Raw genomic sequence first — 20,442 nt, forward strand, 5'->3', positions numbered from 1 at the left:
TTGGTACCTTGTAGCATTCACGAGTGCAATCGTCTTGACTGTGGCATTCTCAGTTTATCCATGTTCATTTCAGTTTTACAAGATGCGCGTTCGAAGTACGGCTATAATCTTTTAGAACGCAGCTCTTAGGGGCCCGTTCCCGGCTTGAGCGGCGTCGCCGTCACCGTCGGCGTAACCAAGGTCATCCCAAGGTCACGTGACCCCTCCCAAGGGTCACATGACACCCAAGGTCACGTGACTCCCCAAGGTCACGTGACCCCTCCCCCAGGGTCACGTGACCCCCAAGGTCACGTGACCCCCAAAGTCACGTGGCTCCCCAAGTCACGTGACCCCTGATGACGTCATCAGTGACGCCACTGATGACGTCACCGGCATTCGCATCGTCAGCGTCATCATCAATGATGACGTCATCAGTGACGTCACTGATGACGTCACCGGCATCCGCATCGTCATCGTCATCATCACCATCCGCATTGTTATCGTCACCATCGCTGATGACGTCATCAGGGACGTCACTGATGACGTCACCGGCATCCGCATCGTCATCATTACTGATGACGTCACCGGCATCGTCATTGTCATCATCACTGATGACGTCATCAGTGACGTCACTGATGACGTCATCGGTATCCGCATCGTCATCGTTACTGATGGCGTCATCGGCATCGTCATCGTCACGTGACCCCCTAGGTCACGTGACCCCCACCCAAGGTCACTTGACCCCCCCAGTACCCTTCTCTCCTCCTCCTCAAGAGCTGCGCTCTAATTCGGCGTTACAGGGAGTTGTAAACGGCTTTCACTTTTTTTTATTCTCGTTTTTTAGGCATATATTGTTTATATTTTTGTATAACATGTGCTCACATTATGTAACCTGGTCTCCTAATAAATAAATAAAAAAATGGGATGGCCAATTTGTGAACTTGCTGTTTCCTTTTTGTCATCAGGAGAAGACAGTGTACTGGGACTGACCAAGAGGGAAGCTCTGTTGGCCGAAAGACTCCGGGAAGTGGAGCAGCAGAACCAGCTACTCAGGAAGCAGCTCAGGTGAGTTGGCATTCTTACTGGTAGGGACCCTTTCCATTGGGTGTCATCTAGTTCCACCTAGCTAGTGTGGCCCAGATTCTTTCAGCAACGTTGAACCACTAAGTCAAAGGGCAAAATATTTGATTTCTTCGATATATGTGAACCTCATATACAGGGTGTCCCTGATAGCTTGCACCAAACTTCACAAAAAAACGGAGCACTCTGCAAGGGCAAAACCAACTGTGTGCTGTTCAAAAGGGAAAGTGCACAATCTTTTTTAGTGTTCCACTATAAAAGCAGAGGTGTGCATCGGAACGTTGTAGAGCCCATTGAGAAATACCCAATGAAGGTGTTTCCTACATGATACACTTTGTGCGTGTCTTTATTTTAACCTAAAAAGAACTCCACTAAATATTAAAGAAAGAAAAGACCACTTCGCAACATGCCTGCACATCTAAGCACGTGGCGCTTGCAGCGCTGTTAGGTGTGCTCTGAAAAAACTAAGTCCACCTTATCACTGGCACACTGTTTGAGACTGCCCCCCCCGCTCCCAGAAATCCAGCCGACCCTTTATTTATTTATTTATTCAGTTACCTCGCAGTGCCTAAGAAGGCATTATTCCTAGGGAGGGACGCAAATACATCTACAAATGTAAAAAAAGAAGAAGTCACGATAACATGAGCGTGCAAAACAGCTTTGTAGTAACTACGCGGTTTTCAGTTGAACGGCGGCATGAGCATGAAAACGCTCGCATTGGTTTAGGTCAACATTTAAGATATTTTCCAAAAACAAAGCTGCAGATGTCTTCTGCTAGAGAGTTCCAGTTAATCATTGTAGATGAAAAAAAAAGATGTTTTAAAGGGATACTTCAACGAAATTTGAAATATTCCCGTCGTGTTCAAAAATAGGCTGAATATGATCCACAATATCCGTAAATGACAATCGCACGTTTGTATTTTGAGCCTGGTGGCTGTATTTTTCGTTATAAACGGCCCACTCTGGCAAGCGCTCGGAGAAGGCCCAGCGGAGACCACGTGACATCCAACGCAATCGTGACGTGGGTCGTCTCAAGACGAGCAAAGCTACGGCGAGGCCGACATTTAGAGGAAGGCCTAGTCGTTCCAGCCACCGAAGCGGCTGCTTTTGTGTGAATTTTGAGGGACGGGTTAATCTTCTATAATCTTCTAGGGGGACAATAGCGACTTCTGCGACACACAAAAGGCATTCTCGGGAAGAGGGGAGTTCCTCCTGCCCCTCTTCTCTCGTCGTGGCCGGAGACGAGACAACCTCCGTCACTAGCTGTCAAGGTTCCTAGACGGGCATTACAAGCGAGGCGTTAGCGACATCCACCAGGTGCTCTTTGCTAATCGTTTAATTTGTTTCAAAATACCTTTTCGCGACTTTTTTAACAAGATATTGGTATTTTCAATGTGATGCTGCTCCTTTGAACACATATAGACCAAAAAATGAGCGCCAAAATTTCGTTGTAGTATCCCTTTAAATGCATGCATTCTATTCTTTTACTCCCTTTACTTGAGTGATCTCTCCTTCCTGATGTGAAGTGGGGAGGCAGCGTATAGTTAGCTGTATATATGCTGAGGTAATTACGAAAGATGCTGCGATACAATTTCAATCACATAGACCTCCTCCTGTGTATATGTAATGTACGCATGCATTTTGACCCCCTCACCCCCTCTACAGCCAAAGTCATAGACAACCCAGCCACTTCAAACCCCCCCATCTGAAAAAAAATTGACGGCTACGCCAGTGGGGAGGTGGATTTTGCTCCTTCAGAGTCCGTCTGAAAGCGCTGCAAGCACGACTAATAGGTGCATTGTCACGTGGTCTTTTTTTAGTATTTTGCGGGCTTTCTTTTTAGGCTAATAAAAAGAAGCGTGCAAAGTGTATCATGTATCAAACACCTTAACTGGATGTTTCTCAATGTGCTCTGCAACTTTCCAATTCACACTTTGGCTCTTAAACAAGTAATTAAAAAAATGAGCTAGTTAGTCTTACTTATTTAAATACCTAGGTGCAATAAAAAAAAGCTGCACACTTTCCTAAAGTGCTTTTCAACAACATAGAGCTGCAGTGATGCGATTGCTGTGCCAATTTCGCCAAACTGCTCCAAGTGGCTAACCCTGCTACATCCTGCTACATTTTGCCAAAATATGGGTAATCTGTGCCGAGCCTGCGGCAAAAAAACACTTTTGGTCGCCTTTCAAGACCGAAAATAAAATGAGTACAGTAATTGAGCACGCAAGTGTTATGTGGCGCTAGCAGCCGCCCGACACAAAGTCCCCTGCATCGGTTGTCCATTCGGTCTTGCATGATTTTCCCACCGTCTCGGTTTCGCACTCTCGTCGTCTCGTGGGTCTCGTCTCGTGTCGTTTTTTTTTAAAATATTTTGAGCGATAGACGCGGGCGTGTGTGGACGCTCCAACGCTAGCGTGCCAGGTACCAGCAATGCCGTCATGCTGTGAAACGAAACCACGTTTTTGTGCGGCGGGAGATTTTTTTAGCTCAAGCCCTCGCTCCTGAAAGCAATGACCGTGGGAAACCTATATTTGGTCCCTGCCTTCCAATCACCGTGGTCGCGCGACGTCGGGTGTTGCCGTCCCCATGTCGCTGCTGATATAACGCATTCTAAAATGATACAAAATACCTCCGTTTGTTCATCAACATTCCTGTTCATGTTTAAATCATACGTTACTACAAAAATTCCTCTTTAACTCAGACTGCTGTGTTGAAGTATTGATTACCTGGGTTTCTCTCCGTGGGCTTTCTTTCGAATGGAACCCCGGTACACGAAAAATCTGCCACGAAAGAAAGTTAGCGAAGAGAAGTGAGCTAAAGCAAAGAAGGCAACGTCTGCACGCTGAACCCGCACAGTGCGCTTGTTTGTCTCAAGTTCAGTCGTTGCACAAAGCGCTCCAAGAACTTTGTGACCCTGGCTCGCCATGTCTTCCATCGATGCACTCATGGTTCTTTTTATTATTTTTTTTTTTGTGTGTGTATTTAGCTTGTACTTTGTTTGTCGGCCTGGCAAGCACGCGTTACTAGACTGTTTTCTGTCGTATGCTCGACAATTACATTTTGTATACAATTTGGAAATCAGTCGGCGACGAAGCGGAGTGGCATGGTTTCGGTTTCGATCGAACAGCCGTTGTTTCTGCTCGTGCGGCGAAGCACGCGCAACTGCAAACCTGCAGAAGTTGCCCTCACGTGCATGCGAACATGATTGTACGACAGAGGCACCAGCTGGGACGCTTGGAATTGATTGTTTTACGTTTGCTTACTTTTTACGAAAATCTGGCACGTCAGAAACAAGTAAAACGGTGGCAAGCGATTTTTTGGAATTGCTCGGCAACTCCTACAGCACTGTACGCTTGATGTCTCAGCACTAAAAACACAACCAGCGAGTTCCATCACAACATGTCATGTCAGAACAGAACACAACATAAAGTGCCCTTCGTTTGTGCAGCGCTTAAAACATTTTTTTTTCTAAGAGCATATGTTTCAAAAACCACTTTTGCTGCTCCAAAGCACTGTTTTGGCTGCTCCAAAATGGCTTAAGCCAATCACATCACTGGAGTTAGTTTAACTCTCCCAGAGCGCTCCGTTTTTTTGTAGAGTTTGGTGCAAGTTATCTGGGGTGCCCTGTACATCACGGTTGCTCCACCAAATGAAGAGTTATAACTCAAATCCCTAAATGTGCTGGCCAGGATTGATGTTGCCAGTTGTGACTGACTTTTGCATACATGCATAATGGGAAACACTGAATCCACTTGGAGAAATACGTAGAATGCAAAACTAACGGGCTATGGCTCTATTCATGGGTGAACAAATAGATGGGAAGATCAACGTGGTGAACCCTTTGAATCGGGCGTCGGCTAGCGCCGCCCAACCAGTGTGGTCCTAATTTCGAGCGCATAAAATATCCCCTAAACCCGTTTTCTCTGACGATGGCTGCGGACAGAAGTTATCTGCTTTCTTTAGTTAAGGAATTAGGGGCCACACGAGTGGCGAAACGAGGGTCAAGCAGAGTGACCCACATGCGATTCGCTTGACAAAAGGGCTGCGACCCAGTGGTCCGAGTTTTCGATGTGACGGTTAATTCAACGCACATATCCTCGTTCGTGCGCCAACACTTGGCTCTGACGTCACGCCTGTGCGGTGACGCTGTTGTCTCAACGGGGCGTCTGCAGAAGCTTCACCTGACGCAAATCAGGTTTCTGTGCCCGCGCAGTGCCCACACCTGGTGTGGGCAAACGTGGGCTTGTTTATAAACAGTCTGTTGGTCTATAAAGCCGAGTCATGTTTTAGAACTCTGAGAAGCTACCATGGAAGTGGCCAGCTTGTGGCCTGAACTAATATTTTGGTCGACGACCTCGCGGCAGGCGACCCGTCCAGCGTGTTGGATGTAGGAGAGAAAATAAGTTGCATTCTTGTTACGCACGCAACATTGGTCAAACCATTAATCCATCTAGCAACTCTGTTCGAGTCATTGAGGTCGCGGAAAAAATGAATCGGTATTCGCTTGTAGGACCATTGGCTCGGTTGCTTTTAATTTGGTGTTCTCCCAGGAAACCAGAGGATGTGTTGAAAGACCCGCGTTATGTGGGTTCTCAAACTGGGTTCCCCAGAGTGCCCTCGTAAGTTCCCTCCAAATTTCCTCGACTGTCCCTGCACCTAAGTGAAGTGTTCTAACGGTTTAATCAGTCTCTTAAAAAATTTATCCTTTGCTTGCGATGGGCCATACGAAAAAAGAAAACACCACACACAAAAAGACTACAATCCCACTGCTGGACCTGAAACTGTTTAACCCCTTTAAGTGCCTCGGACGAGCTGAGCTCGTCGGCCATTTTTTGGCTAAAATTGTCATGGACGAGCTCAGCTCGTCCAGTGGTTTTTTCGGTAGCCCTCAATTCCACGGACGAGCAAAGCTTGTCCGTGTAGATTTGCGACGCTGATCATAGATGGCAGCACTCGTATTACTTGGCAAATATTTTTTTCGCCTCCGCTGATTTTTTTGCAATAAACTCTTCAAATTATACGTGTAATACTAGAGGAATAAAAATTCAAAATAAAAAAAGAATATGGCACTTGTAGATTACTTTTGGAAAAAAAAAAATGTGGCACTTGAGGGGTTAATGCTCCTTTTTCTTTCTGGTTTATCGCATAATTCAAATTTTCTTTCTCTTTTATCGCATAATCCTTGTCACAGGTTCGGAAAATTAACAATAAAAGATCCAAATGATCCCCATGCAAACAAAATTTATAATTTTGTTAGGACCGCTGACCGGACGATAGGTCCACGCCCTGGTGGACGGACTCACTGTGAGGGGCAAGGAAGGAGACGGAGACTTTGCGTTAAAAATAACGAAGGATTTACTTGACTCACGTTCAAGACAACGCACACACCAAACGCAAACAAAATAATAATCACACGCTAACTCTGCCCTTCTCGCGCGCGGCGCTTTTACACATAATGAAATTCACATTAAAAAAAATCACACCGTTTTTCTTATCACACAGGCGCCACTCACAAAACAAAAAAAAAAATAACCAGCAGAGCAGCGGTTTAAAGGCTTTGTTCACACTGGACAGTACACAAGAACAAACGAACAAAAAAATGTAGAACACAATAATGACTCTAAATGCTATACAATTCTTCTAAAGTGAGTGAGCGAACCTGGATCCGGAGAGTGGTGTGGGTGACGCGGGCCTGTTACGACGCTGGTCGAAACGGGGAAGTCTGTGCGTGCTTGGATGCTCCGTGAGATGCTCCTCGGCACCACACTCATCCACGAGCACACACACTTGGGGAACTGCAGAGCCGCTCCGAGCTCTTCCCGCGTTCCGCCTTCCGCCGCACCCGGTGTCGCTCCCAACTTTCGCGTCGCGTCCACCCACCGGTCCAGTCTCCGCATACACTGCCTTGACTTGGCTCAGAATCAAGCCGAGGTCCTCACTTTCCCAAATTCCAGCGGCAGACACCACTCTCCCTTGCCCAAAAAATAATTGTTTTTCTGCAGTGGCAGCAACAAAACTATGTATAAAAAAAAAAAAAATACACGTCACACTGGCAAGCCCCGTAGTGTGCCTACCCCGAGCGAACCATAAAGCGCACCCCCACTCGGACATCTCGAAGCTATCCCCAACATTCTGGGAAGCGAGTCGGCCCATCGCCTCCAACTAACAACCCCGCGAGAAGCGTCTTCGGGACGAGGGGGGCCAAGGGGCCATAAAACAAAAAGTGGACGGGGCCCGAACCCTGCCGCTCAACGCGCCGGTCCAGTGGGGTAGACGGCAAAAACAAAAAAAGAAAAATCAATTCAAAACCAAACACACAAAACTATCGAATTTTGTGACAATCCTTTTTTGTTTTTGGGGGTTCAGTGGCCGAGTGGTCTAGGGCACACCTGCTCGTAGCACGTGGAGTGAAAGCTTGCGCTGCAGAACCTAGGGGTCATGGGTTCAATTCCCACCCCTGCCCGTTTCGATCTAGATTAGCATTGTACCAGCGTGCAGTCGCGTATCACTGCTGCATGGTGCACGTTAAAGACCCCAGGTTTGCGGTTGTACCGCACTGGCTAAATTGCTCATCTACAGCTGAGACACCAGACGCCCTCTGAGGCAGACTAACTTCCGGCTGTATAAACATACACTCAACACAATTTTCTTTTCCTCTTGACCGCCTTTTCGAGTAAAGATAAAAGAAAGAAGAGTAAGAATGTACAACCGCCTCATCCCGAGAAGCAGAAATGAAAAGCGGCTAAAAGAAGAAGCAAATATGACTTAGGTGATAAAAGATAAAGAAAATATGAATTATGCGATAAAAGAGGGGAAAAGAGGAGCATTAAACAGTTGCAAGTCCAGCAGTGTGAATGTACTGGGAGTTCCCGAAAAAAGAGCAAAGAGTACCGTATGTTTCGGCCCAGGTAAATAAACTATTTATCGCAGAAAGCTCAAAGTCCTTGAGAAAGCGACGCCAGCAGTTGGGATAGAACACGAAAGTTTGAGAACACGACGCTACCTGGATGAAAAGATAACTGAGAAAAACAAAAGTTTTCTATTAGCCAACCTAAGCCTAATATTTTTAAGAAATGACAACTTGGACGCCTGTACTAGCACCAATTTCAGTGCAAAATTATCTTTCTTGCTGACAAGTGTTTTCGCTGATATAAATCTGAGAAGCTTCCGCAGTGTCAATTCTTGTTTCGAGGGTATTAGGCTTAGTTGGACATTGGCTCGTAGAGAAATTTTGTTTTACTTTATTATCTTTTGATCCAGGTATATTGTCATGATCTTAAGCTTTCGTGTCCTGTCTCGGATGCCAGCGTCACATTCTCACGGAGTTTGAGCCTTCTGCGATGCATAGCTCATTTACCCTAACCAAAAAAAACGGTTCTCTTTTCTCGTGAACTCCCTGTAGTTTCTCTGCGTGAGGTGGATTCTTTGCTCGGCTGGCTCATTATAAGCTCTCCAGTGGTACATAGGCTCCTTGGTTAGAATGTTGCTCCTACACCGCATTATTGCATCAGTGTTGAGACCGGGCTTCCTTGGCTGTCGTTCGAGAGGCATTCCTGGAGTCTGAAAAGTTTGGGAGTCCCCGCTTTAATGCAGGGTTCTTATTTGGAGATTCAGGACCAACCCACGAAAAGTTCAGGGCCAATGTACAGCCCTCAACCTCTGGGGGAATATATTTTGGAACAAACGAAAGGCAGCAATGAGGGGCGTTTCACGTCATAAAGCAGCTGCATCTCTCGGCAATACCCCGAGATATTTCCTACAGGAGGGACGTAGTGCTCTCTGCTTTTCCGAAGTTTGCCGTTTTGACAGTGACATCAATAGCTTTAATTTATTTATACAAGTGTTGCACGAATATTTGAAATTTCTTATAGCAGTTTCGAATAATACGCTATTTGCTCTTAGATTTTAGATGATCTGCAATATTCATGCTTTTTTAAGTGTTTTATTTATTTATTTATTTATTTAATTTTCCCTCAAGGCCAGAGGCATTACAGAGGGGGAGAGCAAAGAAAAGTACAGAAAAGGAAAACAAGCCTAGAAATAAGTTAAACACACTGAACAAATAAAAGATTAGTAATTGCAGTTTTGAAAAGGTTAGAGTCCGTGATGGTGGCAATTGTCCCGGGAAGGTGGTTCCATTCTCGTGATGTACGAGGGACGAACGATGAATGAAATGTTGTTGTGTTAGAAATTGGAATACCAACCTTGTGATTGGGATCGTTGCGAGAAGAAACGTAAAAAGGACGGGATATTAATTTGTCGCGCAGGATAGAATTGTGAAAATAAATCTTATGGAATAAAGAAAGGCGAGAAATGCTACGGCGCAAGGCTAAAGGCGGCAATGATAGAGTAGCTTTCATGGCAGTCACGCTAGCCGTGTTGTGGTAGTTAGAAAGGATGAAACAAGCTGATCTGTTTTGAATCGCTTCCAATGCAGTGATGAGGGTGACTTGTCCAGGATCCCAGACAGAGGCTGCATATTCCAACCTTGGACGAATTAATGTTTTATAAAGAGTCAACTTTAGTGCAACTGGAGCTAATGAAAAATTTCGTTTAACATAACCTAACATGCGGTTAGCGTTAAAGGAAACATGCTGAATATGATTCCTCCATGATCGCAGTAGGTCAGCCCTGTTGAGTGCGCTTCCCACCCAGCATTTGTGCACTGCGGGGAAGCAATACCCGTGGAGCTTGTGGGCTCCTGCAGGTATTGCTTTTCCGTAGTGCACCCAGACAGTGGCTCGACTACCTTCAAGGTGTGTGCTATGCAGTGTTCGTGCATATACTCCGTTTCAAACATCGCGTGCAACGCTGGGAAAGCTACTGAAGTAGTGCGCATGAAAAAACACAAAAAAAAATGTGTTACTCCGCGAGATTTCGTGGACGAGCGGTACAAGGCACTGCTCTGGCGATGCTGACGTCTCGGTGGCGGTGGTTCGAATCCACTTAGGGCGCAAAGGTTTTTTTTTTTTTTTTTTCTCGACCTATTTTTTGTGCAAGATTGTGCGTATTGCGGAAGTGCACATTTCAATTCCTCTTTTTTTGTCGATTTTTATTGATAAGGTAGACTAGGGGCTGGTGTTCCGCTTGAACTTGCGCCGGCCTCGTCAAAACGGAAGAACGGTCGAGATCCAGGGCGTCTCTATTTAAAGTCGTTTATTTACATGGTAGCGTGAAAATCAGAGAGTACCTTGAGAGTGTGGTGGACGGTCCTTTATATCACGAATACTGTGATTAGGGGACCGCACTGCCATTGGTCAGACGGCTTGGCATTCCCTCACGTGATGTGACTTCATGGAAGTTTCCTTCAGAATCGGAATACTCGCCGGTGTATGGAAGAAGTCATCCAGACGGCAGTATCTCGCTGCTCTGGTGCCGGCGCCCCCATGAACCGGGAGTGATTCACACTAGACGAGTACACAACACACGGCACTCGAGATCAGGATCGAATGTTGTTTCCTTTTCGAGGAAAGCAGGGGCCTCGGAATACAGGCACGGGCATGTGCGTCGTTTACTTAGCCGGCCAAGGTTAAGGTGCCTCAGGCAGACGGAGCCGACCAAGGTTACGGTCCCGCAGGCAGAAGAACCCAGACGCTTCGGAATGCAATCACGGGCACCGCCTGCTGTAAGGTACCGCAAGCAGACGGAGCCGTAGGCACGATTCATCACCGACACAGTTCCTTCTTGAGGCTTGTTTCACTTTGAAGCCATAAGGCCGATTTCAACACCAGAAATAACAGGTGGCAGTTCACAACACTGTCCGTGTGCTCAGAACTTTCACGTTGCGAGGTCTTCGCTTCGGGGACGCCACCTTGCCAGACACTCCGGTGTCGTTACTGACCGTCTCCGGGAAACACGTTCTTGAACTCGCGTACACGTTGGCGATCACCTACTTGCACTTTTGCGAGATCTTCACACAACGAATCTTCGAAAATATCCGAGCAGGAAAAGAAATCATTCCCGCGTAAGACGCCATCTTCTCGAAACCGGCGAGGCAGGGGCAGCCGCACAACCCGAAAACCCGAAGCGAGTGCGAGTGCCGCACGAACGAAAACGGAAAATAATTTGGAGTAGTTTACATTATCTTTTCCTTTTTATTGAAAAAGAATGGTGTTCCCTCGAAATCATAACGCCACTATTAGTTACTAGCTACAAAGACGTACACTTTTCGACTTTTTTTTTTTTTTTTCAGGGGCCGCACTATTCTGTGGAGCGAACGTAGTCGCGGTTGGCTGTGCAAACCGGCGCGCTAGCTTTGACTACGTTGCACGCTATGTTTGAAACGGAGTATAGGCATGGTGCACACACTTAGTAATCACCGTGGCACACATAAAAAGTTTTATTACTGCGACGCAACATCTCCAAAATTTACACTCAATCGCAGCGTGATGTCATTGTGTTTATTTAAACAAATATGTTTAAATAAATAAATTTAATAAAAAAGTTTCAGCCTTTCCTTTCTGGTGAAGAAGGAAGACCAGCGAAGCTGTACTATGGTGGGAATGAAGTAATGGCCGGCCGCAAGTCGGCAAGCCAGAGTGGGAAGGCAGGGAGGCTCTAGTGAGGGTGGGTGCAACTCAAAACCTGGAGAGTGTTTGCAATTTATTGGCGGCGCCTGAGGGAAAGGATTCAGGACAGGATATGTGCCAATGTTGCCTTCAGGAGAGCACACCCCTGCTCTGTTGCCATTCTGTTGCTCCATGCGCATTTCCTTCTCTCGCCTCCCATTGCAAGCAACGAATGCCTTGGCGCAGCCTCTCTCGCTTCCTTCTCGCTCCGAGAATTCCAAACGTCGAGTGGAGAAAGCAGGGTTGCCAGACAAGCAGCAACGTCCAAGATGGCGGAATTTACCATTTTTCGCGTTAAAAAAAATACTTCGCGTTAAAAAAAATACTAAAAAAATAACTATTGCAACAAAACTGGTGCCTATGGAAAAGTACTCATTTATACATTGTATAAATTATTCAAGCACCTTAATTGGCTCTTATGACCTGAGTTAGGAAATAAAACGAACCTTTGCCCCATACACTCCCAGCAAAATTTAGCAATTAAATAGCGTCCATGCCCCGTGATCCCCGATCTAGCAGTTGCACCCACCCTCACTTGAGCCTCCCTATGGAAAGGCTGGAAAGGTTGCGCCATCTATGAGTGACAGCGGCAAGCAGACAACCGGCAAACACAACGATTATGATGATGATGATGATGATGTGGCTTCTCCCTTTATACAAGGTGAGCTCGAAGAGTCTTCCGACTACTCAATAGGAGACCAAATTGACGTTGATCTTGATGAGACACCTTTCACAACAGTGACATACCGCAAAAAGCGCTCGAAAGGCATCCCCATCATCTTCAGGTCAACAAAGGCGCAGTCCTTCTGGAAAGTGAACCCTAACCGAATCGCCAACGAAATTGTCACCACAGCACAAGAGAAAGTGAGCTCACATAAAATCACCAAAGATGGAAGCCTTGTGGTAAGTGTTGCCTCTTTGTCATCAGCAAATAAGCTTCTAGCCTTGAAAACAGTTGCTGGAATTGATGTCGCGGCCAATGTGCCGCAGTCTTACTCAAGGAATCTTGGCAAGATAAAAAATGTCCCAAACGAGTACACAGAGGAACAACTCCTGGAGTATCTCACTGACAAAGGGGTTACGTCTGTCAAACGGCAAATTGTCTACGTACCTCAAGGCAACGGAAGTGTCGTTAAACAGCCACGGGACAGCGTCATCCTACAATTTAGAGAAGACTGCCCAATGCCCACACGCGTTTTCCTGGGATTCACCAGTCATCCGGTGGAGGAATACTTTGGACATGCGGTACGCTGTTTCCGCTGCCAAAGGCATGGACACGTGGCTAATACGTGTCGCGGACCACAGCGATGTAAGGTGTGCGCAGGCCCACATAACTATAAAGAGTGCAGCTCCAGAAACCACCCCAAGTGCGCAAACTGTGGTGGACCACATGCGACGTCATTTGTGTGCGAAACAAAGAAATAGGAGCATTACGTAAACACAAACTGATTCACGGCAAGACGACTAAGCGTCATTCGCCACCACCAAATCCAGAGGCAGTGAGATCTGTGTCTCCTGCGCCTCCAAACCCAATACAGAAAAGATCAAGATATACCTACGCTGAAGCCATCGGAGCTGCCGGACCTAGGGCACCACCACCAGAGGCACCGCCTCCACCACCGATACCACCTCGACTTCCTCCACGGGTTCCTCCACGCAAGCCAGCAATACGTGACTCGACGCAGACGCCAACGCCTCTGACCGCAAGAACAGTTGAGGTACAGACAGCCGACACCAACCCATATTCAACGTCTCTCCGACAAAACACAACTGCCCGATCCGAAAAGCTAAAAAAGCTGCTGCTCCCGATGTTGTTTGCTGCATTGAAGGCAATTGTTACAACACTACCGGAGGCTAGAGACCTTCCTGAAGTGCAAATGCTACTTTCAATGGAGCGTATCCTTGCACGTTCGAGTGCTCCGATCAGCTCAAATTCTACAACTGAATGATCGGTACCAACAGGCCTTTTTGTTCCAATGGAACGCCAATGTTTTGCAATCAAAGAGCGGCGACTTTCGGCAGTTTGTTGCCCTCCATCAGTTCCCAATTCTCGCCATCTCCGAAGCACGAGTCACAGCCCAATTCAGACTGCCCAACTATGTGACCTATCAAGCGACACGACCTTCAGGCCCTAGTCGGGCAATGTTGTGTGTGCGAAAGGACCTGCCATCAACTGTCGTATCTACATCGGTAAGATATGCATAGTCATTGCAAGTGTGTACTTTGAACCCCTTACACCCATCACTCTTACACAGTTTTCCCGTATGATCCGAAAGCTTGGGAAAACATTCGTAGTTGCTGGTGACTTTAACGCCCACAATCCTCTCTGGGGAAGTGATCGATGCGATATTCGTGGGGATATGATCTCCAACGCAGCTGAAAATCTTGACCTAATGGTATTGAATGATGGGTCCGCAACATTCTTGCGCGGTCCTAGTTATTCTAGTTGTTTAGACCTAACACTCTGCTCCCACAACTTATCTTCTGGAATGGAGTGGCGCACAGATGTCGAGACAAGGGGAAGTGATCATTTTCCTATCCTCATGTGTCAACCTAAACTTTTGCAGTCTCCTCAGAAACGTAGAACTCAACTAACAAATTGGAAGGTTTATCGACACTTAAATACTAAAACCATAAATACAATTGACTGCACACTTGAAAATCTTGTTACAAGCATTCGCACAAATATGGAACGCTCCACGCGGGTAATATCAGTTCCTCAGGGATGTATTGGAGTAGATGCCGAATATGAGAGGCTACGGGCTATCCGACGAAGGGCTGAACGGAAATACAATCGATCGGGGCAAGTTGAGCACTACTTAGAGGCTCAACGGACGCATGCCCTCATGCGTCGACAACTGAAAAAGCTTGCCAAAAAACGCTGGCGCAGTAACTGTGATTCTCTTTCGCCTTTTACACCAATACCCAAAATCTGGAACATACTCCGAGCACTTAGAACTCCTGTCACTCAGATTCACCCATTCCGGGCTTTGGCATTACATCGGGATATCTCTGTTGCCCTCGTTGCGGACGAGTTTTGCCAACTGCTCACGCGGCCGGGCGCTGCGACATGTACTAAAGAATTCACAACATCATGCAACGCAGTAAAACAGAAAATAGGTGCACAATTTTGGTCAACTCATTCAGAGTTGGATCTCCCATTCACAATGCCCGAACTGGAGACTCCCTTAACAAACAATTTCTGGTAGAAAAACAGCGCCAGGACCAGATGGCATAACATACGGAGCCCTTTCGAGCTTGGGACCTAAAGTAACCACGCTTCTTCTTCAACTATTTAATAACATATGGCAACAAGAACGTCTACCAGAGGACTGGAAACTAGCGAAAGTTGTCCCTCTTCTGAAACCAGGAAAATCGCCCATGTCACTCGAGTCATTCCGCCCCGTGAGTCTAACAAGCTGTATTGGTAAAGTTATGGAGAAATTAATTAACGAGCGATTGCAATGGTGGGTTGAAGAAAACAACACACTTTCACCGCACCTTGCTGGCTTTAGAAGACGACGATGCACAATGGATTGTATACTGAACCTAGTAGCGCATGTAGAACACGAAAGAAGCCGAGGTAACATTACCGTAGCCGTATTTCTTGACATCAAACGGGCTTTTGACACCGTTAATCATAGTCATGTTTCACATGACTATGCTCAAGTGCTGATACCTTCTGTGGCAGACGATTGAGACTGCGTATATCTCGCAAATATTTTCGCCTCTTTGCACATCGAGTACTTTACCTGTTTCTCTTGTTGCTACTTTCCGGGGATGTAGAACTTAACCCTGGCCCCCTTGACGCAGTAGAAATTGACCTTCGTAAAAGTTTGCAGAGCGGTCAGGCTTCCATTATGAGTAAGCTGGACGCTATCGACAGTAGGTTTAAGAAGCATGAAAACATGATCGAGGAAATAAATAAGAAGCTTGTTGGTACGGAGGGGAAAATCGGGGTCGTTAATCAATTAGTAACAGAACAAGCAAAGCTAATTGAGCTTTTGGCAAGACAAATTAACGAATTGGAAAACAGGAATGTTGATCTAGAAAACAGAAGTCGTAGGCAAAACCTTGTTTTCTATGGTGTGGATGACACGAATAACAAAGAAACATGGAATGAATCTGAAAATCTCATTAAAAGTATCTGTAAAGACAAGCTCGGTGTGGACCTAAAAACGGTGCAAAGGGCGCACCGTGTAGGTCTCTATAATGAGAACTTTAAACGACCAATCATCGTTAATTTTGCCTCCTACAAGGAAAAACAGGATATTCTGTCTAACGCCAAAAAGTTCAAGGGATCAAACTACAGTGTAGACCAAGATTACTCGCCGAAAACCCGTGAAATTCGAAAGAAACTTTGGGAATATGCTAAAACAAAAAAAGCGGATAGTGGCAACCGTGTAAAGCTAAACTTTGATAAGCTCATCGTAAATGATAAAGTGTTTACATGGGATACGGAAATAGAACAAGTTGTTCCTGTCAAAAAAGACTGACGCCCCACGAAAAAAGGAAAAAAAGATAAGCGCGTTCATCGTGACCTAGTTGCTGTTGTAATAAACTGTAGAAGCATCGTAAATAAAGTTGACGAATTGGCAGGCTTAATCGACTCAGTAAAGGCTGATATCGTGTTCGGAACCGAATCATGGCTAGACGCTTCCATAAGTGATAGCGAAGTCTTTCCGAAAGGGTTTGTTTCTTATCGAAAAGATAGGTCACGCCTCGGGGGGGGCGTTTTCTTGTTGGTTCATTCATCGCTGAGATCATCCCCACTCGAACTTGGTCATGACGCTATTGAATCAATCTGGTGTACAGTCACGTTACCTGGTAGCTCTTCCTATGTTCTTGGATCGTATTACCGACCACCGAATTCGGATCTTAGTACAATCCGATCGCTATACGACATTGTTTCTGAGGCCTCAAACCAAATTATTCTCCTTGCGGGAGACTTTAATTTGCCTGACTTAGAGTGGAGGGATGGCACTTGTGTATGCACGATTGGTAGCCGAAATAATCTTGAAATGAAAAACATTGTGGATACGTTTGGGCTTCAGCAGTATGTGAGTGAACCAACAAGGAATAATCACATTTTAGACCTCTTGTTTTGTAGCTCTCCCTATCTTATTAACACCGTTAATATTATCCCTGGTATCAGTGACCATCACGCTGTTGTGGCAAATATCCAAACTGAAATCAAACGAGTAAATTCATGCGAATCGAGGAAAGTCTTTTTCTTTGAGAAGGGCAATTACTCTGGGTTTTCTGAAGAGCTTCTTGACCGCCTTCCCGTATTTGAGTGTCTCTCTGAGGAATATGATGTCCATAATTTATGGGATGTTTTCAAGAAAATGTTGCTTCAATTAACGGATAAATATGTTCCCTGCATAGATTCTAGAAAGCTAAAAAAACGAAGAAAACCATGGGTAACTTCAAGTACTCTTAGGATAATTAAAAAGCGAAGGAGAGCATTTGATAGATATAAGAAGACCAAAAGTAGTAATCACCTTGAAAAACTGGCTGAGCTTACGCGTGAATATAAAAGGAGCATAAAGGGTGCTAAGGAACAATATCTTAATACACTCAATGACAGATTAAAAACCAACCCCAAGCTTTTCTGGAAGTATTTAAAGGGATGTGGATCGGATGCAGTAGGAATAAGTGAAATTACATATAATCAACAGACAGTTTCGGATGATACAGAAAAAGCAACGTGCTTCAATAATTACTTTCGGTCTGCCTTTTTGCCCAAACACAACTATGTTAATCCATCCACTGTTAGTACGGTGGAATTAATGCAGCCAGTTGAGCTTGGCATGAGTGGTATTGAGAAGGCGTTAAAGAACATAGATGAAACAAAAGCAACTGGACCGGATGGCATTTCTCCGCGTGTACTAAAGCGATGTGCTTACCCAATTTCGGTTTACCTTTATTTAATTTTTTCCAAGTCACTGGACACAGGACTTTTGCCAGATGACTGGAAGGTAGCTCATGTCGTCCCTATCCATAAGGGGGGGCCAAAAAAAGACGTCGTAAATTATAGGCCCATTTCATTAACTTCCGTCTCATGCAAAGTCATGAACATATTTTATATTCAGAGGTAATCGGTCATATGATAAGAAACAACTTGCTGATTAATGAACAACATGGTTTTCGTAAGGGGTTTTCATGTACTACGCAACTTGTTGAATTTTATCATGACCTTGCATCTGATGTCGATGAGGGAGGGCAAATAGATTGTATATTCTTGGATTTTAGAAAAGCGTTTGACACGGTCTCACACTCACTTCTTCTCAACAAACTAAGAATGTTAAATCTAGACTCGGCTGTGCTTAGATGGATAGAAAATTACTTGTTCCAGCGTCGTCAATGTGTAGTACTGAATGGCAAGAAATCTGATTACGTTGATGTAACATCAGGAGTTCCACAGGGCTCTGTCCTGGGTCCACTTTTGTTTTTAATTTATATTAATGATATTTCTGTTGGAATTTCCTCTTGTATTCGACTTTTTGCTGATGATTGTGTAGTGTATAGAAAGATTAAGAGTTCAGATGATGTCGCCCAGTTGCAAGCAGACCTTGATCGTATTCAAAGTTGGTGCTCTACGTGGAAAATGAATTTAAATCACAAAAAGTGTGTTAACCTTTGTTTTACAAAGAAAAGGAAACAAATTGAATCTCAGTATTTTATAAATAATAACCCTATAACCAAGGAACTTACTTACAAATACTTGGGTGTCATATTGTCATCTGACTGTTCATGGAATGCCCACATAGAGGAAGTAGTCTTAAAAGCTGGCAGGGCAATGAATTTTATCCAACGTAACTTAAAATGCTCACAACCTAACTTAAAGACAACTGCTTATTTAACATGTGTTAGACCCATTTTAGAGTATGCATGTGCTGTCTGGGATCCAGCCCAAAAAACGTTGATAGATAAGCTGGAGAAAATACAAAACAGGGCGGCTAGGTTTGTTCTTGGACGATACGGGAGGAAAGAAAGTTGTACAGAAATGAAAAAAATGTTAAACTGGGAACCACTTTCCGTATGTCGGGAAAAACTGCGACTAAAATTTTTATACTCAATAGTTAAAAATAAAACGGGAATAAATAGCGAGACTTACTTAAAAGAACCCTATTATGTTTCTAGTCGTAATGATCATAGTCTTAAAATTAGAGAGTACCGCGCTAGGACATGCATGTTTGCAAACTCCTTTTTTGTACGAACAATTGCACAGTGGAATCGGCTGTCTGAAGAGCAAGTGTGCTGTTTCAATGAAGACGTGTTCTTTTCATCCTTGTAACCCCCCCTGCTGTAACGCCCTCGGGCACTGCGGGGTAATCATTGAATAAAGAATAAAGAATAAAGAATGGACTTCTTGAACTCGGTGTGTTTGCGGTCGCACCCTACGTTGGATAGCAGACTTCCTCAATGAACGCAAGATTTTTGTAGACACAAACAATGGCAAAAGCCAGGAACATACTCTTCGCAATGGGGTTCCTCAGGGCAGCGTATTGAGCCCCACTCTCTTCAACGCGGTTATGAATCAGCTGTCACGTCTCCTTCCATCAGAGCTAGAGTATTCCATCTACGCAGACGACATATGCATCTGGGCGTCATCACTGTCTATTGATACTGTTAAAGCATCATTGCAGAACGGTCTAGTCATTATTGTGTCATTCTTAAAAGAGCATGGAATGGACCTCTCTGCGACCAAATCGGCAGTTCTTCCTTTCACCTTAAAACGACTAAAAGACTTCAGACTCTCTGTAGACGGAGAACAACTAGAAATTGTCAAGACCCACCGATTTTTGGGTATAGTTATAGACCGAACCCTTACGTGGAACACGCACGTGACTGCGATGGAACAAAAAGTTAATAGGATAATTAATGCCTTACGCTGCATTGCGGGAACCAAATGGGGAGGCTCAACATCATCCCTCCTCCACCTGCACGTAGCGCTAGTACGTCAAACACTAGCCTATTCTATACCAGTGCTCCATGGCCTCTCGCGCACTGCCGAGACTCGTCTACATTACTTATTGGCTCATAGTCTAAGAGTTTGCCTGGGAGTGCCTCGCGCAACATCCGGTACTCTAGTTTTTGCAGAGGCACGGGAGCCGCCAGTCTCGGTCCTTCGAATACAAGAAACCTGCAGGCATTTTTTTCGGTTAAAGACACAACATATCGACCATCCTATTTGTCATAACCTTATGAGCAGAACAGGCGCACGAGTACATAACATTCTTTTAGAACATCAGCGCCACCTACCAAGTTACACACAATGGGAAGTACCGGCCTCACCTGCTCCCTGGACGTTGACGATGCCTAAAGTTCAGACCACAATAAATGGGATGGAGAAGAAAAGCTCAGTGAGCAGTATGGTGGCGGCACAACTGGCTCTCTTCCATGTATACAATCAGTACCCCAGTTTCACTCAAGTGTACACAGACGGATCTACCGACGATCAAGGAGCAGCTTCTGCATTTGTTATACCATCTTTAGACACACATCGTTCATTCCGGCTATCACATCGATCATCCTCTACTGCAGCTGGGTTACATGCCATACTATCAGCATTACAATATATTTGGCATGGAAGCATGATAAAGAAATGGGTCATATGCAGTGACTCGCAAGTAGCTCTCACATCCATACAATCAATGAACTATAAAAGTAACATTTACAAAATTCTGATTGAAATGACGGCGGCAATGAAGGCAGGCCACGACATTGCACTTCAGTGGGTCCCAGGACACTGTGGCCTCACGGGCAATGATGCGGCAGACTGCCTCGCCAAAAAGGCACACTGGGACGG

At 45.2% G+C, this 20,442-nt stretch overlaps 1 protein-coding gene across 1 annotated transcript in view; it reads left to right on the top strand.

Annotated features, from left to right (window-relative positions):
- The window catches only part of LOC8024924 (LARGE xylosyl- and glucuronyltransferase 1), a 121,873-nt gene that overhangs the window by 13,030 nt on the left and 88,401 nt on the right, over positions 1-20,442 (top strand). Inside the window, exon 3 of the mRNA XM_040211030.3 lies at positions 945-1,044. Coding sequence (XP_040066964.1) covers positions 945-1,044 — 100 coding nt within the window. The remainder of the gene's footprint in view (positions 1-944; positions 1,045-20,442) is intronic.

Source organism: Ixodes scapularis, unplaced genomic scaffold, assembly GCF_016920785.2.
Source record: "Ixodes scapularis isolate PalLabHiFi unplaced genomic scaffold, ASM1692078v2 PGA_scaffold7__128_contigs__length_106722199, whole genome shotgun sequence".
Taxonomy (NCBI): domain Eukaryota; kingdom Metazoa; phylum Arthropoda; class Arachnida; order Ixodida; family Ixodidae; genus Ixodes; species Ixodes scapularis.